This window comes from Pagrus major, chromosome 6 (genome assembly GCF_040436345.1).
Source record: "Pagrus major chromosome 6, Pma_NU_1.0".
Classification (NCBI taxonomy): domain Eukaryota; kingdom Metazoa; phylum Chordata; class Actinopteri; order Spariformes; family Sparidae; genus Pagrus; species Pagrus major.
Window position 1 is genome coordinate 20171453 of NC_133220.1, and position 17763 is coordinate 20189215.

General features: G+C 41.4%; 2 protein-coding genes across 2 annotated transcripts; one reads left to right on the forward strand and one right to left on the reverse strand.

Moving 5' to 3' along the window:
* The first annotated feature begins 927 nt into the window (after positions 1-927).
* On the forward strand, positions 928-2890 carry gpx1b (glutathione peroxidase 1b). The gene is made up of 2 exons (XM_073469027.1): positions 928-1197; positions 2266-2890. The coding sequence occupies exons 1-2, from the start codon at positions 985-987 to the stop codon at positions 2614-2616; spliced, it is 564 nt and encodes a 187-aa protein (XP_073325128.1). The 5' UTR covers positions 928-984; the 3' UTR covers positions 2617-2890.
* Positions 2891-3807: 917 nt separating this feature from the next.
* Positions 3808-17607, reverse strand: usp4 (ubiquitin specific peptidase 4 (proto-oncogene)). Its single transcript, XM_073469280.1, has 22 exons — positions 17440-17607; positions 15965-16092; positions 15699-15829; positions 15490-15616; positions 15201-15346; positions 14287-14348; positions 14016-14162; positions 11972-12089; positions 11706-11879; positions 11425-11583; positions 10826-11050; positions 10550-10633; positions 10351-10445; positions 10070-10252; positions 9263-9519; positions 8581-8802; positions 8412-8482; positions 8213-8328; positions 7972-8121; positions 6550-6653; positions 6074-6162; positions 3808-5863 (listed from the first exon to the last, which is right to left on the reverse strand). Exons 1-22 carry the CDS (start codon positions 17589-17591, stop codon positions 5741-5743), a joined length of 3063 nt encoding a protein of 1020 aa, XP_073325381.1. The 5' UTR covers positions 17592-17607; the 3' UTR covers positions 3808-5740.
* Between the last annotated feature and the right edge of the window lie 156 nt (positions 17608-17763).

The window sequence follows — 17763 nt, forward strand, 5'->3', positions numbered from 1 at the left end:
TGTCAGACGGTCTCTAATGTTCTAGCAAAGGGCTGCGTGTTTTCTCAAACAATCCCGCCGTTATTGGGCGGGGTTAGAGCTCTGTCGATGTATTTCTTTGAGAAGAGTGTTTTCGGGATACGCCGTGTGAGGAAACATGCCAACCCCGGAGCGCTGTACCTGCGCAACCAGATCGAAGAGTTTACAGCGGATCAAGCGGTTTCCCTCCTTCATGCTTCCTTCTTCGGCTAGCCTCTTGGTTTACTCATACGATTAGCCAATTAACGTCTTGATTGACGAACTTAATGAGCCATTTTATTTTCAGAAGTACACTGCATGTTGTTTTCAAACATTTCTGCAGCCAAATTACTAAACTTCACCTATAAATAAGCTAGCAATGGCTGCTGAGTGACTGAGATATAAACCCATCTGGTTAGTACAGCAGTCCAAGACCAGTTCCCTCAGGTATGTTTACATCTACAATATATTGTACAGTAACACAATATTATCTCCTAGCATTAGAACATCTGCTGATCTTTAATGTTAGTTGTTTTTTGTTTTTTTTTAAATAAACTTTTTGGCATGTTTCATTGTGCTTAAACGTATTGAGAAAAAAGACAACATCATCTTCAACAGTATGAGCCAGAAAATAAAAATTGAGAATTATGAGATGTAAAATTATGTATAATTATGACTTAGAAAGTCAGAATGTTTATTTACTGTGTCATAATTTGTTTTGTTATTTCCTTTGTAATAATACATTTATTTTAACTATTCAATCATTGCGACACTTTTATACTTTTATCAATCCCGGCTTTTCATAATGTGATGGCGCATTAAAACGTCCAAGTCGGCCAAAGCCGCTGACGCCGGGGTGTGAACTATCTTGAGATCTGAATACAAGATCTTCGCCCATACAAAGGTTGGCTGAAGGCACAGGAGGGTCAGTGTCACTGAGACGTGAACGAGGTGTTTGGACCCTGAGTGAAGGAAGCAGACAGCACGATGGCGAAGTTTTACGACCTCACGGCCAAACTACTAACAGGAGAAACATTTAAGTTCTCCTCCCTGCGGGGGAAAGTTGTCCTCATTGAGAATGTGGCGTCTCTCTGAGGTACGACCTCCAGGGATTACACCCAGATGAACGAGCTCCACGAGCGGTACGCCGCCAAGGGGCTCGTTATCCTGGGAGTGCCCTGCAACCAGTTCGGCCATCAGGTGAGGACATCAACATGAAATCCACCAGCGCTGTTTGACTTTCAGGCAGACTGTGGCTATGATGCTTTGTATATTCATGTATTATATCTCTGTTACTCTGCTACTGCTTTTAGACTTCAAAGGTTACATTTTACTTTACACTGTAAATTGAGGAGATTAATCCCTTACAATTCATCTGAATTTAATCAAATGGAAGTAGTTTTGTTCTATTTATGTTTTTTTATGTTTACTGGCCTGATTTATGTTTACCTTTAGCCTTATACTAGTCAATTTACTATGCTACAGACACAATAATCCAATTAAATGACTAACCTACATAATATAGACAAATGATTTAAAGTTTTGACAGAGTAAACCTGAAATGTAAGTATATTTTTTCTTTCATGTGAGTAAGTTAGTTTCTGTTGTTAGTTTCTCTCACGAGGGATGTGCAGGAATGAGGAAGTTGTGGTGTTAGTCAAATGTCCAACAAAATACATATCACACTGTTAAAGTTGTTCCTTGTAGCATCATGTGTGTAGTCTGTAAATACTGAATTGGTCTTTGTTTGTCATTGATTAACTCAGTGTTTACAGCAGCAATCTTAGTGACTCATTACATTTAAGTCTGATAATCGGCAGGCTTCTTCAAACAAGAAGGAAGTTAAACAGGGTCTGTCTGTATGGGACGGGTTCTTCCTGTTTAAGATATAGCCATTTTGAAAAGACTGAGCCAGCTTTGTTGAGTGAGGATTAATACATTGTGTGAGTCATACCCTGGCAGACCAAAGGTCACTTGTGCATTAGACTGGTTTGCTGATTTGAAAGCGTCAAAGGATTTATTAGCCATTTATTAATTGTCACCATTTGTGATTATCTGTTAATACAAAGTGTGATTAAAGGTCAAATATCAGGCTGTTAAAATATAAAAAGATATCACTTCCCCTCACGCAACATCCATCATATACCTGTAATACTATAAATGTCTACAGGCACAGTAATGCATTTATTTATTTCATTTTGCCAGAACATTTGTATATTTGTCTGTGTGCCACAGCTCTGAACATAATCCTTTGATCAACCCATGCAGGAGAACTGCAAGAATGACGAAATCCTCATGTCCCTGAAGTACATCCGTCCTGGAAATGGCTTTGAGCCAAAGTTTCAGCTCCTGGAGAAGGTAGATGTGAACGGGAAGGATGCCCATCCCATGTTTGTGTTCCTGAGGGAAAAGCTCCCGTTCCCCAGCGACGAGCCATCCGCCCTGATGACTGACCCCAAGCTGATCATCTGGAGCCCGGTCTGCAGGAACGATGTGGCCTGGAACTTCGAGAAGTTCCTCATCGGGCCAGACGGAGTGCCCTTCAAGCGTTACAGCAGGTGTTTCCTCACCAGCAGCATTGAGGGAGACATCAAGAAGCTCCTCGAGAAGGCCAACTAATTGACGGCCTTCGAAAATGTCCCGTCCGAAACACCTGTGAGCTCACCTTTTCCCTCCAAACAGTTTTAATCACCAGCTGTGCTCACCTGTACACAATCGGCTGTGTTCTGTTCTTTTACTACATGAAGACATCCTTTGAAACCAAGCTAGTTGTGAGGAGGGTATCTGATCAAATGTAAAAGGCTGAACGTTTTCAGCTGCATTGGGTGCATGTAAAGCACAGCTGTGGTTTGATGTATTAAGAGGACCAATAAATGTATTTTTTCAAACATTTTATGGTTGTCTCTGAAATTATGTCAAGATTTTACAGTTTTTTGTGTTTTATCTTTAACCCAAACATGACTTCTGAAGTCATCAGTTGCATTGAAAGTTTGCATCAACTTAATATTTTTAATTCAAACGCCATGAAAAAACAGCATTTAAAAATAAACTTGATCTTGTACAAAGGTCCCATATGAAAATTACATGAAACCTTCAGATGAAAAAGTTATGGTGTGTAAAAATATCCACCCTGAACTTAAAGCCTGTAGCTAAAACTTGTTTTGCAGAAGCAGTTTAGTAACTGCACTGATTACAGATCGTAGTACATTTTGCAACAAGTCAGCATGAATGGTGTGTAATTATGGTTGCATCACCTGCAAGTACGTATCATTTTGCAATACAGGTATTTCACAACTCCCACTGAAGCTACACCAGCTCAGTAGAGAATCACAGCTCAGGGGTGTTTACACAACCCAGATTCCGCAAAAGCTGGAACGTTGCGTAAAACATAAAACAATTTGATATATTTAATGTTTTATCTTAACTTTTGGATTTGTGTAAATATAAGCTTATTCAGAATTTGATACCAGCAACAGACTTCAAACCAGTTGGGACAGGGAAAGTTGTGGAGTGCTCCAAAAACACCTGTTAGGAACGTCCCACAGGTAAACGGGTTCATTGGTGGCAGGTGATAGTATCATGATTAGGTGCCCTGAGGACGAGGCGAGGTTCACCACTTTGTGAAACACACGACTGCAAAGAATATTACATGGGCTTGGGAACTCTTTGTAAAACTATTGTTGGTAAACACAGTTTGTTTGTAAAATATTGCATTCTGTGTATATATGTTTTAAAAAGTGTCCCGAAATTTTTTGGAACCGGGGTTGTATAGATTTTTGTGCATGTAATTACTCCAAACAAACCAACCTGTTGAGGCTTCCAGTCTTTATTGTACTTTGAATTCAAATAATTCTCAGTTAAAAACAAATACTGTAGATATCGGCAATAAGATAAATATGAGGACAAGAATTTATACACCTATTTTCAATAGTGTGATTATTTACATCTCTTCGGTTATTGTAGAGAGTTTTGAATTGCTGACATGATTTTTAGGGGGAAGAAAACAAGATTCGCTGCATTTTGGCAGCTGAATGTTGTTTTCAACTGAGTATCTAGGATTACAGATATGATGTAAAGCTTTTCTAGTCATAGGCATACATGATTATATTTAGGTAGTCATCTCTGAACAACATAAGGATGCTAAGACCAACCAGCTGAAAAGGGGACCAGGAGGCCCTTTATATCAACATGCTGTTATGCAACAAAGTGCAGAATTGATGCCACAGAACAAGACTTAAAGGAAAAAATCCGTTAAGTACGAGCTGTCTTTACTAGAAGACCTTTGGGACTGAGTGTTAAAGTATTCCATTTTATACTCAGTCACACTCACACAAGACACCTGTTATTACTGTGCTTCCTGTGACAATTGTGTGTCTATAAAGACCCCATTAAGATGACACAAAGGGATTATTTTGTGATGCTACCAACACACAACAATTCTGCCATGTTTTACTAAACAGCTGAGAAGGAAAACTATTGGCTCCAAATGGCTGCGTTCAGCGAGAATGCTGTTAAGGTAATGCTGTCCTGACCCTGTCTGATGACCCATGATTGTTCCTCTCGACAAGGAGCAAGTTTTCAAGTTTCATGAATAAAGCACCACTTTTATTCTAGTTTATTTTGCTTCACTCAGTGTGCTTTGAAGATATCAAATAACATAGCCATTTCATTACAGAGCTGCATTAATGTACAAGACTAATAAGGACAAGCCATTGCAGGTGAGCTAGGGGGTCCAATCAGGCAGCAATCAAAATATGCTCATAAGACACATTAAAATGATCTGGAAGTGTATGACAGACCATCACCCTTAATGCTAAGGCCGAACCATACAATTCTGTCATGTCTAGATACATCAGAAGCAGGTAGATCATGTACTCATGGAGAATTCAAAGTGCCTCCTTTTTAGTTAGGTTGCAGGAATCAAAAGGCCGCTTTTGCATCATGATTACAAAAAAAAAGGAAAATAAAAAGTTGCTAGCAGGGTGAGACTCCTCTCATGGGTTTGGGGTCCGAGAGAAAGCAGAGCCCGTACTGTGCGTCAAAGAACAAAAAAAAAAGATGGCTGAACAAGGGCGAGGTCACAAAATGGCTTCTGCCACAACATGTCAGATCTTAAAATCTTGAAACAAAACATGCCTGTCTGTGGTTTGGATTGCAACACAGCACTACTGCCACAGCTAGTCTGCAGCAGCGAGATACCCCATCATACATCCACTCTACACAGGTGGAATAAGGTCGCATTTATCTCAGCACAGCAAGATGACCACAGATCAATCTAGGCACCATGCCAGTATCCTGCTAATGTCTTGTCATCATAAATACCTTGGAGCGCTTTGGTTGAAACAACATTTGGCTTCTTTTTTCTTTAATATTTCTGACTGTTGTTGTGGGAAACAGAAACATTTTGTTTATCTACGTATTTGAGGGCACTTCTAACATTCTGTTCATCCAGTGAGAGGATCTATATCCATTTATACTCCTCTTAGTTCCAGACTAGTAAACTATGTTCAGGAATCAGTAGGCCACCCGCTGCAGGGAGGAAGTCTCTCAGGTCACTCTTCTGACAAGGCTCTAGTTGACAACATACGAGACAGAAATAAAATAAAATACGGGGGAAGGTAGGGTTAATAATGTTAAAGTCTGTGGAGTCCTCCGTCACTAAAGTAGCTTTGTGTGTGCGTCCGAGTGTCTCTATTTGCTGTGTGTGTTTTCAGTGCGTGTCCCTTCCCGCGTCAGGGGCTCCTCAGTTTGTGTCCATGTGGTCGTCAGCTGCTTCTGGTGCTCCTCCTAGCGAGGCCGAAGGCTGAGGTTTGGATGGGGCTTCCTCATCTCTGCGCTGATAAAACAGCACGTAGGCTGCTTTAGTCTGTGAAGGGAGGATAAGGGTAGGATTACACTAAAAAAACAAGGATACCCAACACCAAGGATAGAAATCCAAGAAGGCCGAGGGCTTATCTTTATCAAACATCAGATAATAGATAAAAAAAAACACACAAGGATTACAGAATACTGCAAATGTGAGGGTATTGAACTACAGGATGCACAGATCTATGACCGATAAAGAGTCAAAACTCACCACGATCTGGTCCTCTGTGGCAGAGGAGACGCTGCTGTCATCAAAGTAATACCACTTTCCATCCACTTTATTCTTGCCATAGCCTGTGTCTGTTAAGATAAGCGGAGAGCAGCGTTAAACAGGTATTGCGGCCATGTGTTTACCCAGAAGAGCTCCTATCAGAACAGTTCTCTTTGAAGCACATTTAAAACAAAAAAAAAACACTTGTCAGTGAGTCCACTGAGAACAAAGATATGTGAGGCACTTTGCCATATTGTAATGTGAGTGATTGTAGCGTCCATGGAGGCACAGTAGATGTTCAGCACACCATCTGTTGGCACTGAGATTGTTTGATGACTAAACAAACTTTGCTGGCAAAAGAATTAGAGTGTGGCTGAAAATAAAACAGAGCTCCTTATGGCATCTTGATGTGGAGAGGTAGTGTACGGTGGGTTATTAAAAAAAAAAATGTATATATATAAATAACAATGACTTACAGTGACCACCTCCCATTCCTCCATAGTGGTTTGACACGGCGATGAGGTCATATGTGTAGGGGCCGGCCTTGGGGTCGCACACAAACTCTGACATGTTCAGATCCCTGACAAAGAAAATGCAATCAGTGCAATGTCATTGAAATTGAGTTATCAAACATACAGTTCCCAAGTAAAAAAATAATAATTCTGTTAAGACGTCCAATGTAAAACAGTTTAAAATAAAACACAGCATTTGGCTCGACTGTGTGTTCAAGCCAGCTTTACCAAGCGGGCAGTCAGCCTTTAAAAAAAATAAAATAAACAGGATTCCAGTAATGTTTCTCTGCTTCCTTGTTTCAGGTGGATCAAGTTCCTCAACAGAGATGCTGCACACACACACCGTGTCCAGAGTGAGACAGGCAGTCGTTAGGCCACATTAACCTGAGGCAACTCTATTTCAAAATACAGAGGGAAGTTTTGTACTGTACCAAGTCAAAACTTGGTTGGTTTAAAGGCCAAACAGGTTACACAACCAAATAAGATAAGACAGCAATGACACAGGTTTTATTGTTCTTTGGAGTATGATGTCAATTCTCTGAAGACAAGAGTCCATTTCTTGCAAGTACAATAAAAACAGTGTTTCCTCATTGCTCAGGTCTCCTTTGAGTTTCACACTACAGCGCCATCTGGTGTAGCAGTAGCACTGACACCGCAGTGATTCTCACTTAGTTTGGCACACTCTTTAAATGACAAACATTACATTTAAAATAATGAGAAATAATGTGCATCGAACATAAATAAAATGAATGGTTAGTGTTGCATTCAGTCGCATGTGGTGTCCAAAATCTATAGCACATGTAACATATTCAGAAATATGACATTCAAACCTTTAGATGCAAGATATTCCAGCCAACTGTGGAATTTATTTAAAGGGCACTATATAACAATTTACTCTTTCTTATTGGCCATGACTGTAACATGCAAGAATAAAGAGACATTCCTGACATTCAGTCTCTCTTGGTTGCCTGTAAAAGCCTGTGGACAATTTGTTAAAGTTGTTTAATGCTGCTGGACTGGATTTCTTTGTGAAGGACTCGGGTCAGATTTTCCCTGGCACTGCAAAGGATGCGACTTTATTAACATTCTCGAGTGTCTCTTCTCAGTGCCTCTCTCCGCTCTGCTAACAGAGAGCAACAGTAGCTAATGTTAGTTTAGAAATGGAGTCCCATAACATAAACCACTGGCTAAATGACAGGCTTTGAGCACAACAAAGAAGTACCACAGAGCACCTTTAAGTTCAAGCTAAGATTTAAAGGCCCTGCACAATGACAGGTGTTTTTAATTTTAGCTTTTTAATAAAGCTTCCCTCCTGAAACCCTGAGGCAGAAATTTCAGACCAACTGGTTCCACTGTTCACAACTTTCCACAACACTGCCTGCATACCTGATGGGAAAGTCCACCACTGTGTCCAGCTTGTCCCTCCAACAGCGGTTGTAGGAGAAACGCTTTAGATGAACTACCAGAATGCGGGGCAGCGACCACAAGTCGAACTTTTTTGTGGCCTGTTGGTGTTTCTTACATGTTGGACAATACCTGCATAAAAAGGATTATATTTGTATGAGACATACAGTGACGAAAGTGGAGGGTTTTCACACTGATTTAGACTGTAGTTGTGAACCCTTACCATGGGTCATGTTCTCCAAGAGTCTCCATGGTTGTAAAAAGCTCAATGCATTCCCTCAGAGCAACAGTGGCTTTCTTCTTTTGGGGCTGGAGCATGCTCTCATGCTTCTCGTAGGCCTGCACACAATATTTACACAAATATAAATAGACCGTTTGCACATCCTGTCACAGGATAGTGTGATGAATATCATCCCACTGACCTCAGCTTCCTGTTCATCATAACACAGTTTCTTTGACTCCGTGTCCCAGTCGATCGCCACCGTGGAATGTGCTACAGAGAGAGGAGGTGGGAGGGAACGTGTCAACACAAATTGGTTTTGAAAATCAAAAGAAATCAATGTAAATAAAGTTAAGAAGATTAAGGCTTACGATTGAGCTTGAGGACATTTCCATCACAAGGCAGCGGGCTGATGTTGGCTGTTCCGTAAGAGTTGACTATGCTGAAAGTGAAGAGCTTGGCTGGAGAAGAACACAGTCTGGCCGCATCTCCTTTAGGCCCATTTTCCAAGTCGGAGGTCTCCTCTTCCTCTTCTTCAGAGTGGCCATTCTCTGGCTCTGGACTCACTTGGTGGTCCATGGCCTCCTCCTCACCTGAACAGATACAGATGAAATCATTTTGGAGTTGTTTGGGGGGTTTTTTGTGCCTAGCGGAATTTTTAAGTGTACTTGGTACACATTAGTATAAAAATATTCTGATGGGTAACAATACTCTGATAAATTTTTCCTTTACATTTATTTAAAGGGACAGTTCAACCCAAAACACAGATTCGTGATCCTGATATAAACATTAATGGCATTCGCCTCGCCTTTGCTGTAACCTTAGCTTAGTTAGCTAGCATTCCATCCATGAGTATATGCACGCTTTCTTCTGATACTGTTGACAGGTGTAGTTTGCTGGAAAGAGAATAGTTCCTACATGGAAAACTTGGCAACTCACACCAGAAAAATCTAGACAGATAAATAGCACTATAGGTAAGAGGAAAAATATGTTTTTTGATTTTGTGGTGAACTGTCCCTTTTAATCTGGTGAGAGATAACATTAGGTGCTTACCATCGTACAGCCCATTACTTTCATTGCAGGTCCCTGAGTGGTTGCTGCCGTTACTGGAGCTGGCACTGCAGGATGCCCCGTCTGACAGGGGGCTGCCACAGCCCCCCAGGCTGGCATTGTGACTGGATGATGTGGAACATTCAGGAGCCTGGCTGCAGCTGGCGAAGGTCGCTGAGGCTGAGGCTGAGGCTGAGGCTGAGGCTGAGGCTGAGGCCCTGCTTTCACTGTTAGGGCTCTGGGCATGTTTTACATAGCGTCTGCAACAGGGAACAGGGAAAAATGTCAAATATTTGCTGGTTTCAGCTTCTTAAATGTAAGGATTTACTGCTTTTCTTTGTCATTTGTCATTTAAGAAAGTAAACCTTTGGGTTTTGGATAGGGACCAAATAGCAGTCGGTTAAACTTATTATGTTATTGATGTACATATTTGAATTAAAAACTCACATAATGGCACTCCATTACTAATGTTGACAACATTGGTCAACTGCGTCTAAGATGTAATGTACAGTACGCAATATTTTCTCAGACAATGTTTACCTTCGAGATTATTTTTTGTCTAATTCTGACTGTTTTCTGAGTGTTTAGTTACTTTTAGACTAGTCAAATAGTTTAAGCTTAAACGTCAGGGAAATAAGTCATTAGGAACATCCCCAATTGGTTGGACATTCTGAAGACATATCTCTCTCTCTCTCTCTCTCTCTCTCTCTCTCTCTCCCTCTCTCTCTCCCTCCCTCTCCCTCTCTCTCCACACACAATCACTACACACATATGTAGTTTCCTCCCTTGCTACACACATGAAGCTCTTACCCAATCCTCTCGAGGATCTTGTCATAAAGAACGTCTGCTATGAGGTTGTGTTTGGGCACGGTGATGAGTAAAGGCTGGCCAAACAGCATGGTGCTCGTGGAGCTTCCAGCATGCTTGGAGTGGCGCTCCCTGAAATACACAGGCAGGTTCATCCTCTCGCTGTCCTCTTCCTGTACCTCATACCTGCAAAGAGTAACACAAAACATACATATTACACACCTAGCATTTTACAGCAACCACAACAACTAACTTAAAACAGCTTAGTCAACAACAAAACCTACACAAAGATGTCATCTTTTTCCATGATTTGATTGAGGCCATCATCCCGTCTGTAAATTTTATGGAACCTGTGATTGTAAACGTCAGCCACCACCATCTGGAAAAACAAGTCAGTTGCAAAGTTAGCACAAAGGATTTCCATTTTAACCTGAGACAAAGAAAACTTAAAGCTAGAAGTACAAAGACTAGACAAGTTCTCACATTTTCTGGAGGGAAACCACAGAGTTTGGACAAGGCGCTGCACAGGTCTGACACTGCACCCAGTTTAGGGACCACCACTCGATACTGCAAGGCAAAAAATAAAAGAGATATTATGATCCAAGTCAGTGAACCGCTTAATTAAATGCTTCGGCTTTCAGAAATCCAGGACTCATTAATAGTAAGTACAAAGACAACAATGCTACTATCGGTTAGTTTTAGTTTAATAGTAGCTGTTCAAGTCTAGAGCAAAAACACAGGAGCTTTATTCCACCTCACCTGTGTGGGTCTGGACTGAGGGTCTGATCGCACCAGGAACACCTCCATAGTACGGTCCTTCTTCATGGGTAGAGGCAGTGTGAGGTAGCAGAATGGGTCGAAGGTAACAGACACCTTAGAGCACTCTGGGCACACCAAAGTGGATTTGAAGAGGCCGTGGAAAATATCAACTATGATAGAGTCATTGCGCAAGCGGTGGTTCGTCCAGGCTTCCTTGGCAACAATCTGTGATTACAAAAAAAACCTTCATTATATGCCTTTTGGGAAGAAAGTGTGCAACTTCATATTGTAAAGTAATTCTTCTGGGCCTTTTCTCTGCTGTTCCTAAAAATCAGTGAAGATCAAAGCACAAAATATGCAGCTTAAAAAAAATCCTATGCCTAGGAGCACTAGTCAGAGACTAGCGAGCCTTGCAGCTCAGTCAATCTCCTAAAAATGTAAATGTCATTTCAATTTCATAGATCAAAAAACAACAAAGTAGGGAATATGTTGAATAAATGAATATGTTGTAAATATAGATGAGAAATAATATAAAAACGCTCCTGAAATAACAATACCACAAAATTTAGTATCCCAGCATTCCCACGTATGTGCTATACCTCATCTGGACGGCCCTCTGCATCCCTCAGGGCCAGGTAAGGCTTCTTCTTGACACGGTTCAGATCTTCATGGAGCCCATCCAACAGGAAAGCCAACAGCTCCTGTGAGTCCTGCTGCTGGTAGCCTGAGAACTGGGGGGCAAAGCGTCCGACCTGGGTCTGGAAACCAAAATGCACATTTTATTTATTTATTTTTTTTACTATACTTTTAAAATAATTATGAATAGATCTTCTTAACATTTTTACATTCACTTCAAACAAAGTTTTTTGACACAACTCACTTTGAAGGTGCGTGGGGCCACATAGCTGCTGCGGCTTAGCCACATCTGCTTTACTAGATCAGCGTAGGCCTCGGCTATCTCGCCCCTCATTCCCAGGGGATTCTCTCTGTTAATTTCTGCCTCATACTGGTCATTGAGGAAGTACTCTGTGAGTGGAGATGCATTGCTCAGGCACTGGAGGAGGAGGGACAAAAAGTGGATTGTGTGAACAGAATACCCCCAAAAACATGGTGACAGACTCTCTCTGAGTGGAAGGTCTTTTTTACCTGGAGGGCAGAGTTCATGAAGCATGTGTTGCCCAAATTACTGAGACCACATAGGCCTGGCTGTGACTGGGACTCTCTGTAGTTGTAGGAGGAGCTGTATGAATTGTAGCCCCCCAATCTGTTGGAAGAGCAGATCTGTTACTGTTGGTATCCTCGAGACATTGTGCTGTGATGAAGGCATTGTTTCAGGCATATGTATAAGCATAATATTCAAAATGGTATGAGGATTTAATATCAGACTGACAAAATACCACCGCAAGAAACAGTAACCACTTATCAGGAATGCCTCTTTGAACTGTCAGAAAGTAAGAGTGGCTAAAATACTGCCACCACAATCTTGTTCTCATTAGATTACTGGCACACTCAGTCATACAAATCCTGAAGATAAGTTTAATGTCACATTTGTTTCATGTCTAAAAATGAGGTCTGACATTTGCAAATTCAGTCAAATTTGTCATCTTTTATTTTACACATCAATTTGTGTGTCTAGCACACACACATGCAGTTGCATTCAGCAGGATACCAACTGTGGTGCTCTTCTACTTGGACTGCATTTGGATTGTAAATATTGCTCCTACTTTACGTGTCAAACCAGCTCTTGAGGTGGTGAAGGCAATGAAATCACATCAAAGCCTTTTGAATAAAGTGCAGCCATTTCACCAAGTCAGCATTAAATGTAGATGTCACTTCTGTACTTACATCTTATTTCCATTTAGAATTTAATGCCCGATCCCCGACTGCACCAGTATGGAGACAAACATTGTGCTGACTTTGAATATCAGCACAAATCTTTCCCTGTATACTAAAACTATTCTTAATAAGGACTCATTGGACCATTTTGTTTTGTTCTAGTGTAAGCTGTGGCAATATACTCTACACTGAGATGGCACCTAATGCTAGACAATACAACAGCCCTGCAAGAAATCCTGCATCCAAGAACTACAGTAAAATTGTGGGTTTGTGACTTTGAAACACAGTGTTTATCTTTATCTAATCAAACTGCATTGTTTCCCTTTAATTTCACAAACCAGTTAATCAACTCTTGTGGTGATCCTACTGAGCTCTAGGAAGCAGCGAACTTCATGAAGCGCTAATGCAAGCACCTTAAGGCCATAATGAGTTTTCCAGTAAGCACCATAATGGACCCGTTCTGCCACAGTACAGTAACAGTCTGTTATTTCATTACATGTTCCTCACCATGACTAAACTGTGCTGCTACAGCAACCGACTGCATGTATTTACTGATAGCAGCTGGCTTTCAAATGGCTGTTAACATGCACTGCTACTCCGCACATTAATAAGCAAATAAAACAGACAAAATTTGCAATTGGAAAACTGACAACTATTCAAACAATTGAAAGCAGAAGTAGAATAAGATAACAGGTAGTGATATAACGGACAGAGGAAAAGTACATGTTCATACTTCTGCAGTGTGTAGCGGAAGGACAAAGGGAAAAATTCTGTCTTTGTGCTTTCTTTTGTTCTTTCAAAGACCTCATTCATAAAGTTCTGTTGGGAATGAACCACTATTGACTGATGTACTAATCCACTGATTCAATAAATGTCTTAAATGCAAGAGAACCTTCCCTACAAAGCACCTGCATGAGAAATATTCTATATGCAAGTTTTTTCTCTGGTCCATTTGGGGCTTTTTCATACACCTGCTGGCTCAATTTGTCTACTGATTTCAACCCAGTGCCGCTGGGATTTCCATTTCCACTACAAGACGGCTACCCGCATGAAGGTGTGTCTTTAACTAATGACGAATAAAGCAACAGATCAGCTGTTAATACTCGAAAAGCCAAAAGTGCCAGCGGAAAAAGCACAATTGTCAAGTAACACACAATGAAAATATTACAACTGGAAACTGCAAGACGTGAGGAAAGAACTGGGGCACAAGTACAATAAATTAGGTTTACGGCTAATTGTTATGTGTAGAGGATCACCAAAGAACAGCAGTGCCACATGAAACATACAGTAAAAGCCAATAAGATATAAAGGATGGAAACAGTGACAAGGTGATAAATCAGATAACAACTCTTGCCTGTTGCCAGAGGAGGTGCTGTTGTTCAGCGTGTAGCCTGGGCTACAGCTGCTGTCTCCATTGGTTACTGTTGAGGAGATACTGGCTGTCGAGTTGGAGGAGAGTTTTGGGGAGGTAGTGAAATTCCTGGATGGGGTGGTACTGGATCTGACGATGAAGAGCAAAATCATGTCTTAGAGAAGTACCTCGAACTTCGGTGTCAACTCTATACTAGGTATCAACGTCTGCCCTTTTACCGAGTGACTAGAAAAACAACAAGGTATTTGCTTACTTGGGATGTGAGGCTTGTCTAGGCCACGTTCCATCCTCGTTCTTCCGCTCAATCACAAGCACCTTTGGGAAAAACAAGTTGCATGAGAGCCAGACTGGCACAATCAAGTGTATCAGATCTATCATGTTTCAGGCTTGAATTTAATAATATACGAGCTATACGAGCACACTTTGAGTGTAATTTGCCTGTTTTTGGACCTTAAGTTTACAGTTTTAGGCCAACGGTTGCTCTGATAAACTGAAGTACTTTATTTCTTATTATAAAATACAAGAGCATGAGGCACTAAAGCGTTTACACCTTTACGGTTTAATATATGTCAAGGTTTTGAATAGTACGTCTTTTAAAGGTCCTGTTTTGAAAATGTCACTATCAGTTCATCTGCCAATTATTTTTGTGATCAATCGATTAATCAATTAGTCCATAAAATGTCAGAAAATTGTGAAAATGCTTGAGAAAAAACAAATAACTGAAAATCCTCACAATTACGGAGCTGGAACAAGCAGAAGTTTGACATTTTTGCTTGAAAAATGATGAAACGATTAGTCGATTAACAAAACAATTGGCAGCTTATCTTCTTTTGATCAATTAAGCGATTAATCAACTAATCGTTGCAGTTCTGGTACACTTGCAATTCCACACCATCACAGACTTCAGCTTTGAAAATCATTATACACCAAAACCACAACCATAACCGCATTAAAACCTTAACAACATAAGTTTTATTCCAGGGCTAATGTATTGCATTAGCCTCTCAGATGTTCCTGTTATTTTGCACAATGCCTGCAAATGAATTATGTATGCAAAGTGAGTACCAGTATGTTACTTGGCTGTGGTGGTGTTCCTCAAAATAAAAAGCAAGGAAGAGAACGTATCAGCGATCTGAAGGTTATTTGAATAACACAGCTTTACGTTACCTGCCCCTGGAAGAGACCAGCGTCCTGTACAGTGCTGTCTGGCTTGTTCAGCTGCTCGTACGTGTTGCTCATGTATTTGTTCCAGAGCCGTGTCTCCTTCTCTGACGGGATATTGAACAGCGTCCTCATCTCCTTCTCTATAGTATCTGGAAAGCGGGGAATAGCGACACTTGCTTATTATCTTACACGAGACACGTTCGATGGCCGACAACATGTGGATATTACCAGTTCATATTTGGACATTTATCTGGTTATTTTCAATGCAAAGTTGAATACACAGAACCCTCACCTATTGTATCAGCTTTACTGAAATGGCGTGTGACCACATTTTCCATGTTGTCATTCTCACACAAGTTCAGTTCCAGCAAATAGACCTCCACCTTACAGTGCTTGACAAACATGCCATGTTCAACAACCTAAAGAAAAATAAAGTCATTTAGGAGGCAAATCCATAACTGAATGGTCACAGTAAAAAAAAAAAAAAGTCAACAGCATTACCTTCCTGACGATGGGTCTCTGGCCATCAAGGCAGCCGTACCAGCTGACAAGCTTATTCCACGCCTCAGTGGGTACAAGGACATAGTCCAGCTCATCTATAAGGTGCTCTTTCAGGGCCTGAGTCTCCTGGTCTATAAGAAGAAAAACAAAAACAAAATGATGACTACAGACTGAAAAAAAACCAACTCTTTTAATGTCAGTGTGGGATTTGTGTTGTTCTGAAGGACAACAACTAATACATGTTACTTTAAAGATAACAGTTTTACCTGAGAACAGCCCGGAGTTATCAATTGGTCCTGGATAGAGGCTTCGTTCTCCGACATTGTACATGTCCCAGCTGTCAAAGCCTACGTACTTCTTCCATTGTTTGAACCACCGGCTGTCTATAAGATACCTTAAACACAACATTTTTGGTGACGGTTAATGACAAACATCTGACACTTTGAAGACACCTTATCGTTTCTCCTGAACATCTGTGACTTCATAGAGGATTTTTTTGGTCACCTATTATGCGTAAGATATCCAGCAAGGACAGCAAAGTATCAAGAGTCACAAGTCTCACGCCAACCCAGAACATTATGCAACAACAAACAGCCGTGTCATTAGCAGATATAGCAACAGCAAGCTAGTTTGACTTAATCTCATCCCGAGCAAGAATCTCCTTTAGTTAATAGGCTTGCTAGCAGCAAGTGTTCATATAGTTGACACTGGGGTCACGACACTCTGTTTACATGCAACCACTGTCAGAATTAATGTAACCCCCTTAAATAGGTGTAACAGTAAGGTGCATTATCTTTGCCCTTTAACCTGGGGTGAATCTCTCCGAGCTATGCAAAAGTGTACATTTCAGCTTGAATAGCAGGAGATGGTAGTTCAGTTTAACTACAGTATCATGAAAACACCATCTAAAGGCAGGATCTGACTGATCTCAACAACTATGTGTGAACATGTTAGCAGAGTAGTTAGCAGCTGACATGAAATATAGGGCATGATCTTCCCTTTGTGCCCATTTCTAACAACAAATCCGACATTTGAAATAGTTGTTCATCTGACAATTCTCTGTTGTAATATTTAATTATTAAAGTGAAGGATCTTTAATACATCTGGCTCCACAATGCCCCGGCCTGGATGGTCTTCACAGTCTGAAACAATGTTAGCTAACACAGGTCCGGTTAGGAAACCTGTAGGACCACTTCCAACTGGCATGTCACAACACACAGGGAATGACATAGCTTTCGTTTTCCTATAAACGGGCCCATTTCCTGATTACTAACATTACTAAAGTAGCTCCGAGCCGATACGACTGGCAGGAGAACACTGCCTCTGAATCCAGGGCCTCTTCTACCAGCCGACCAGCCACTTCATCTGCCTTATCACAAAACAGCTACTAACGTTAAGCGATAAGTAACGTTACTACACCGATAAGCAACTCAGCTAGCTGTGTCAGTGTGGCTGTTTACGATAATAGCTGTTGCTGCAGGCACAACTCCTCACAAATAAACTGTAAAGTCTGGCTAGCAGAGAGGGTGCTAACTTGTGAAACACTAGCTTGCCAAAATATCGTTAGCACAGCAGCTTTCGATTTCAGACCTGCAACCGTTAGTGTCGTTAGCTTGCTAGTTTTAGCATGTTAGCATTTCCTGTCTCTCACTCGCTAGCGTTAGCTTGCTAGCGTTAGCTTGCTTAGCTTGCTAACGCTAGCTGAAACACCCAGTTAACGTTAGCCGGAGCCGACTCTTACCATTCGTCGCCCTTTCTCAGAGTTGTTTTCAAAAGTGACCCAATAGTCTGTTTTTGACTTTCCGTTGAAGGGGTTGGCATTTGAGCGGCTACCGGCTCCGAGTCGGAGTCAGCCGCGCCACCCGACTCGGGTCCGCCTCCCTCGGCCATCATGCAGCGAGTGTGCCGGTATCGTGAACGAGCGGATGGAAGAGACGCGCCTGGGCGAGCGGCACAGCGCTGCTCATGGGAAACCTTCTTCCTCTACGATCAGAGGAGAGCTGCTGCAGCATCGCCACCGCCACACCAGTCACAGGACAGGACCGTGTCATGCAATCACTGTACC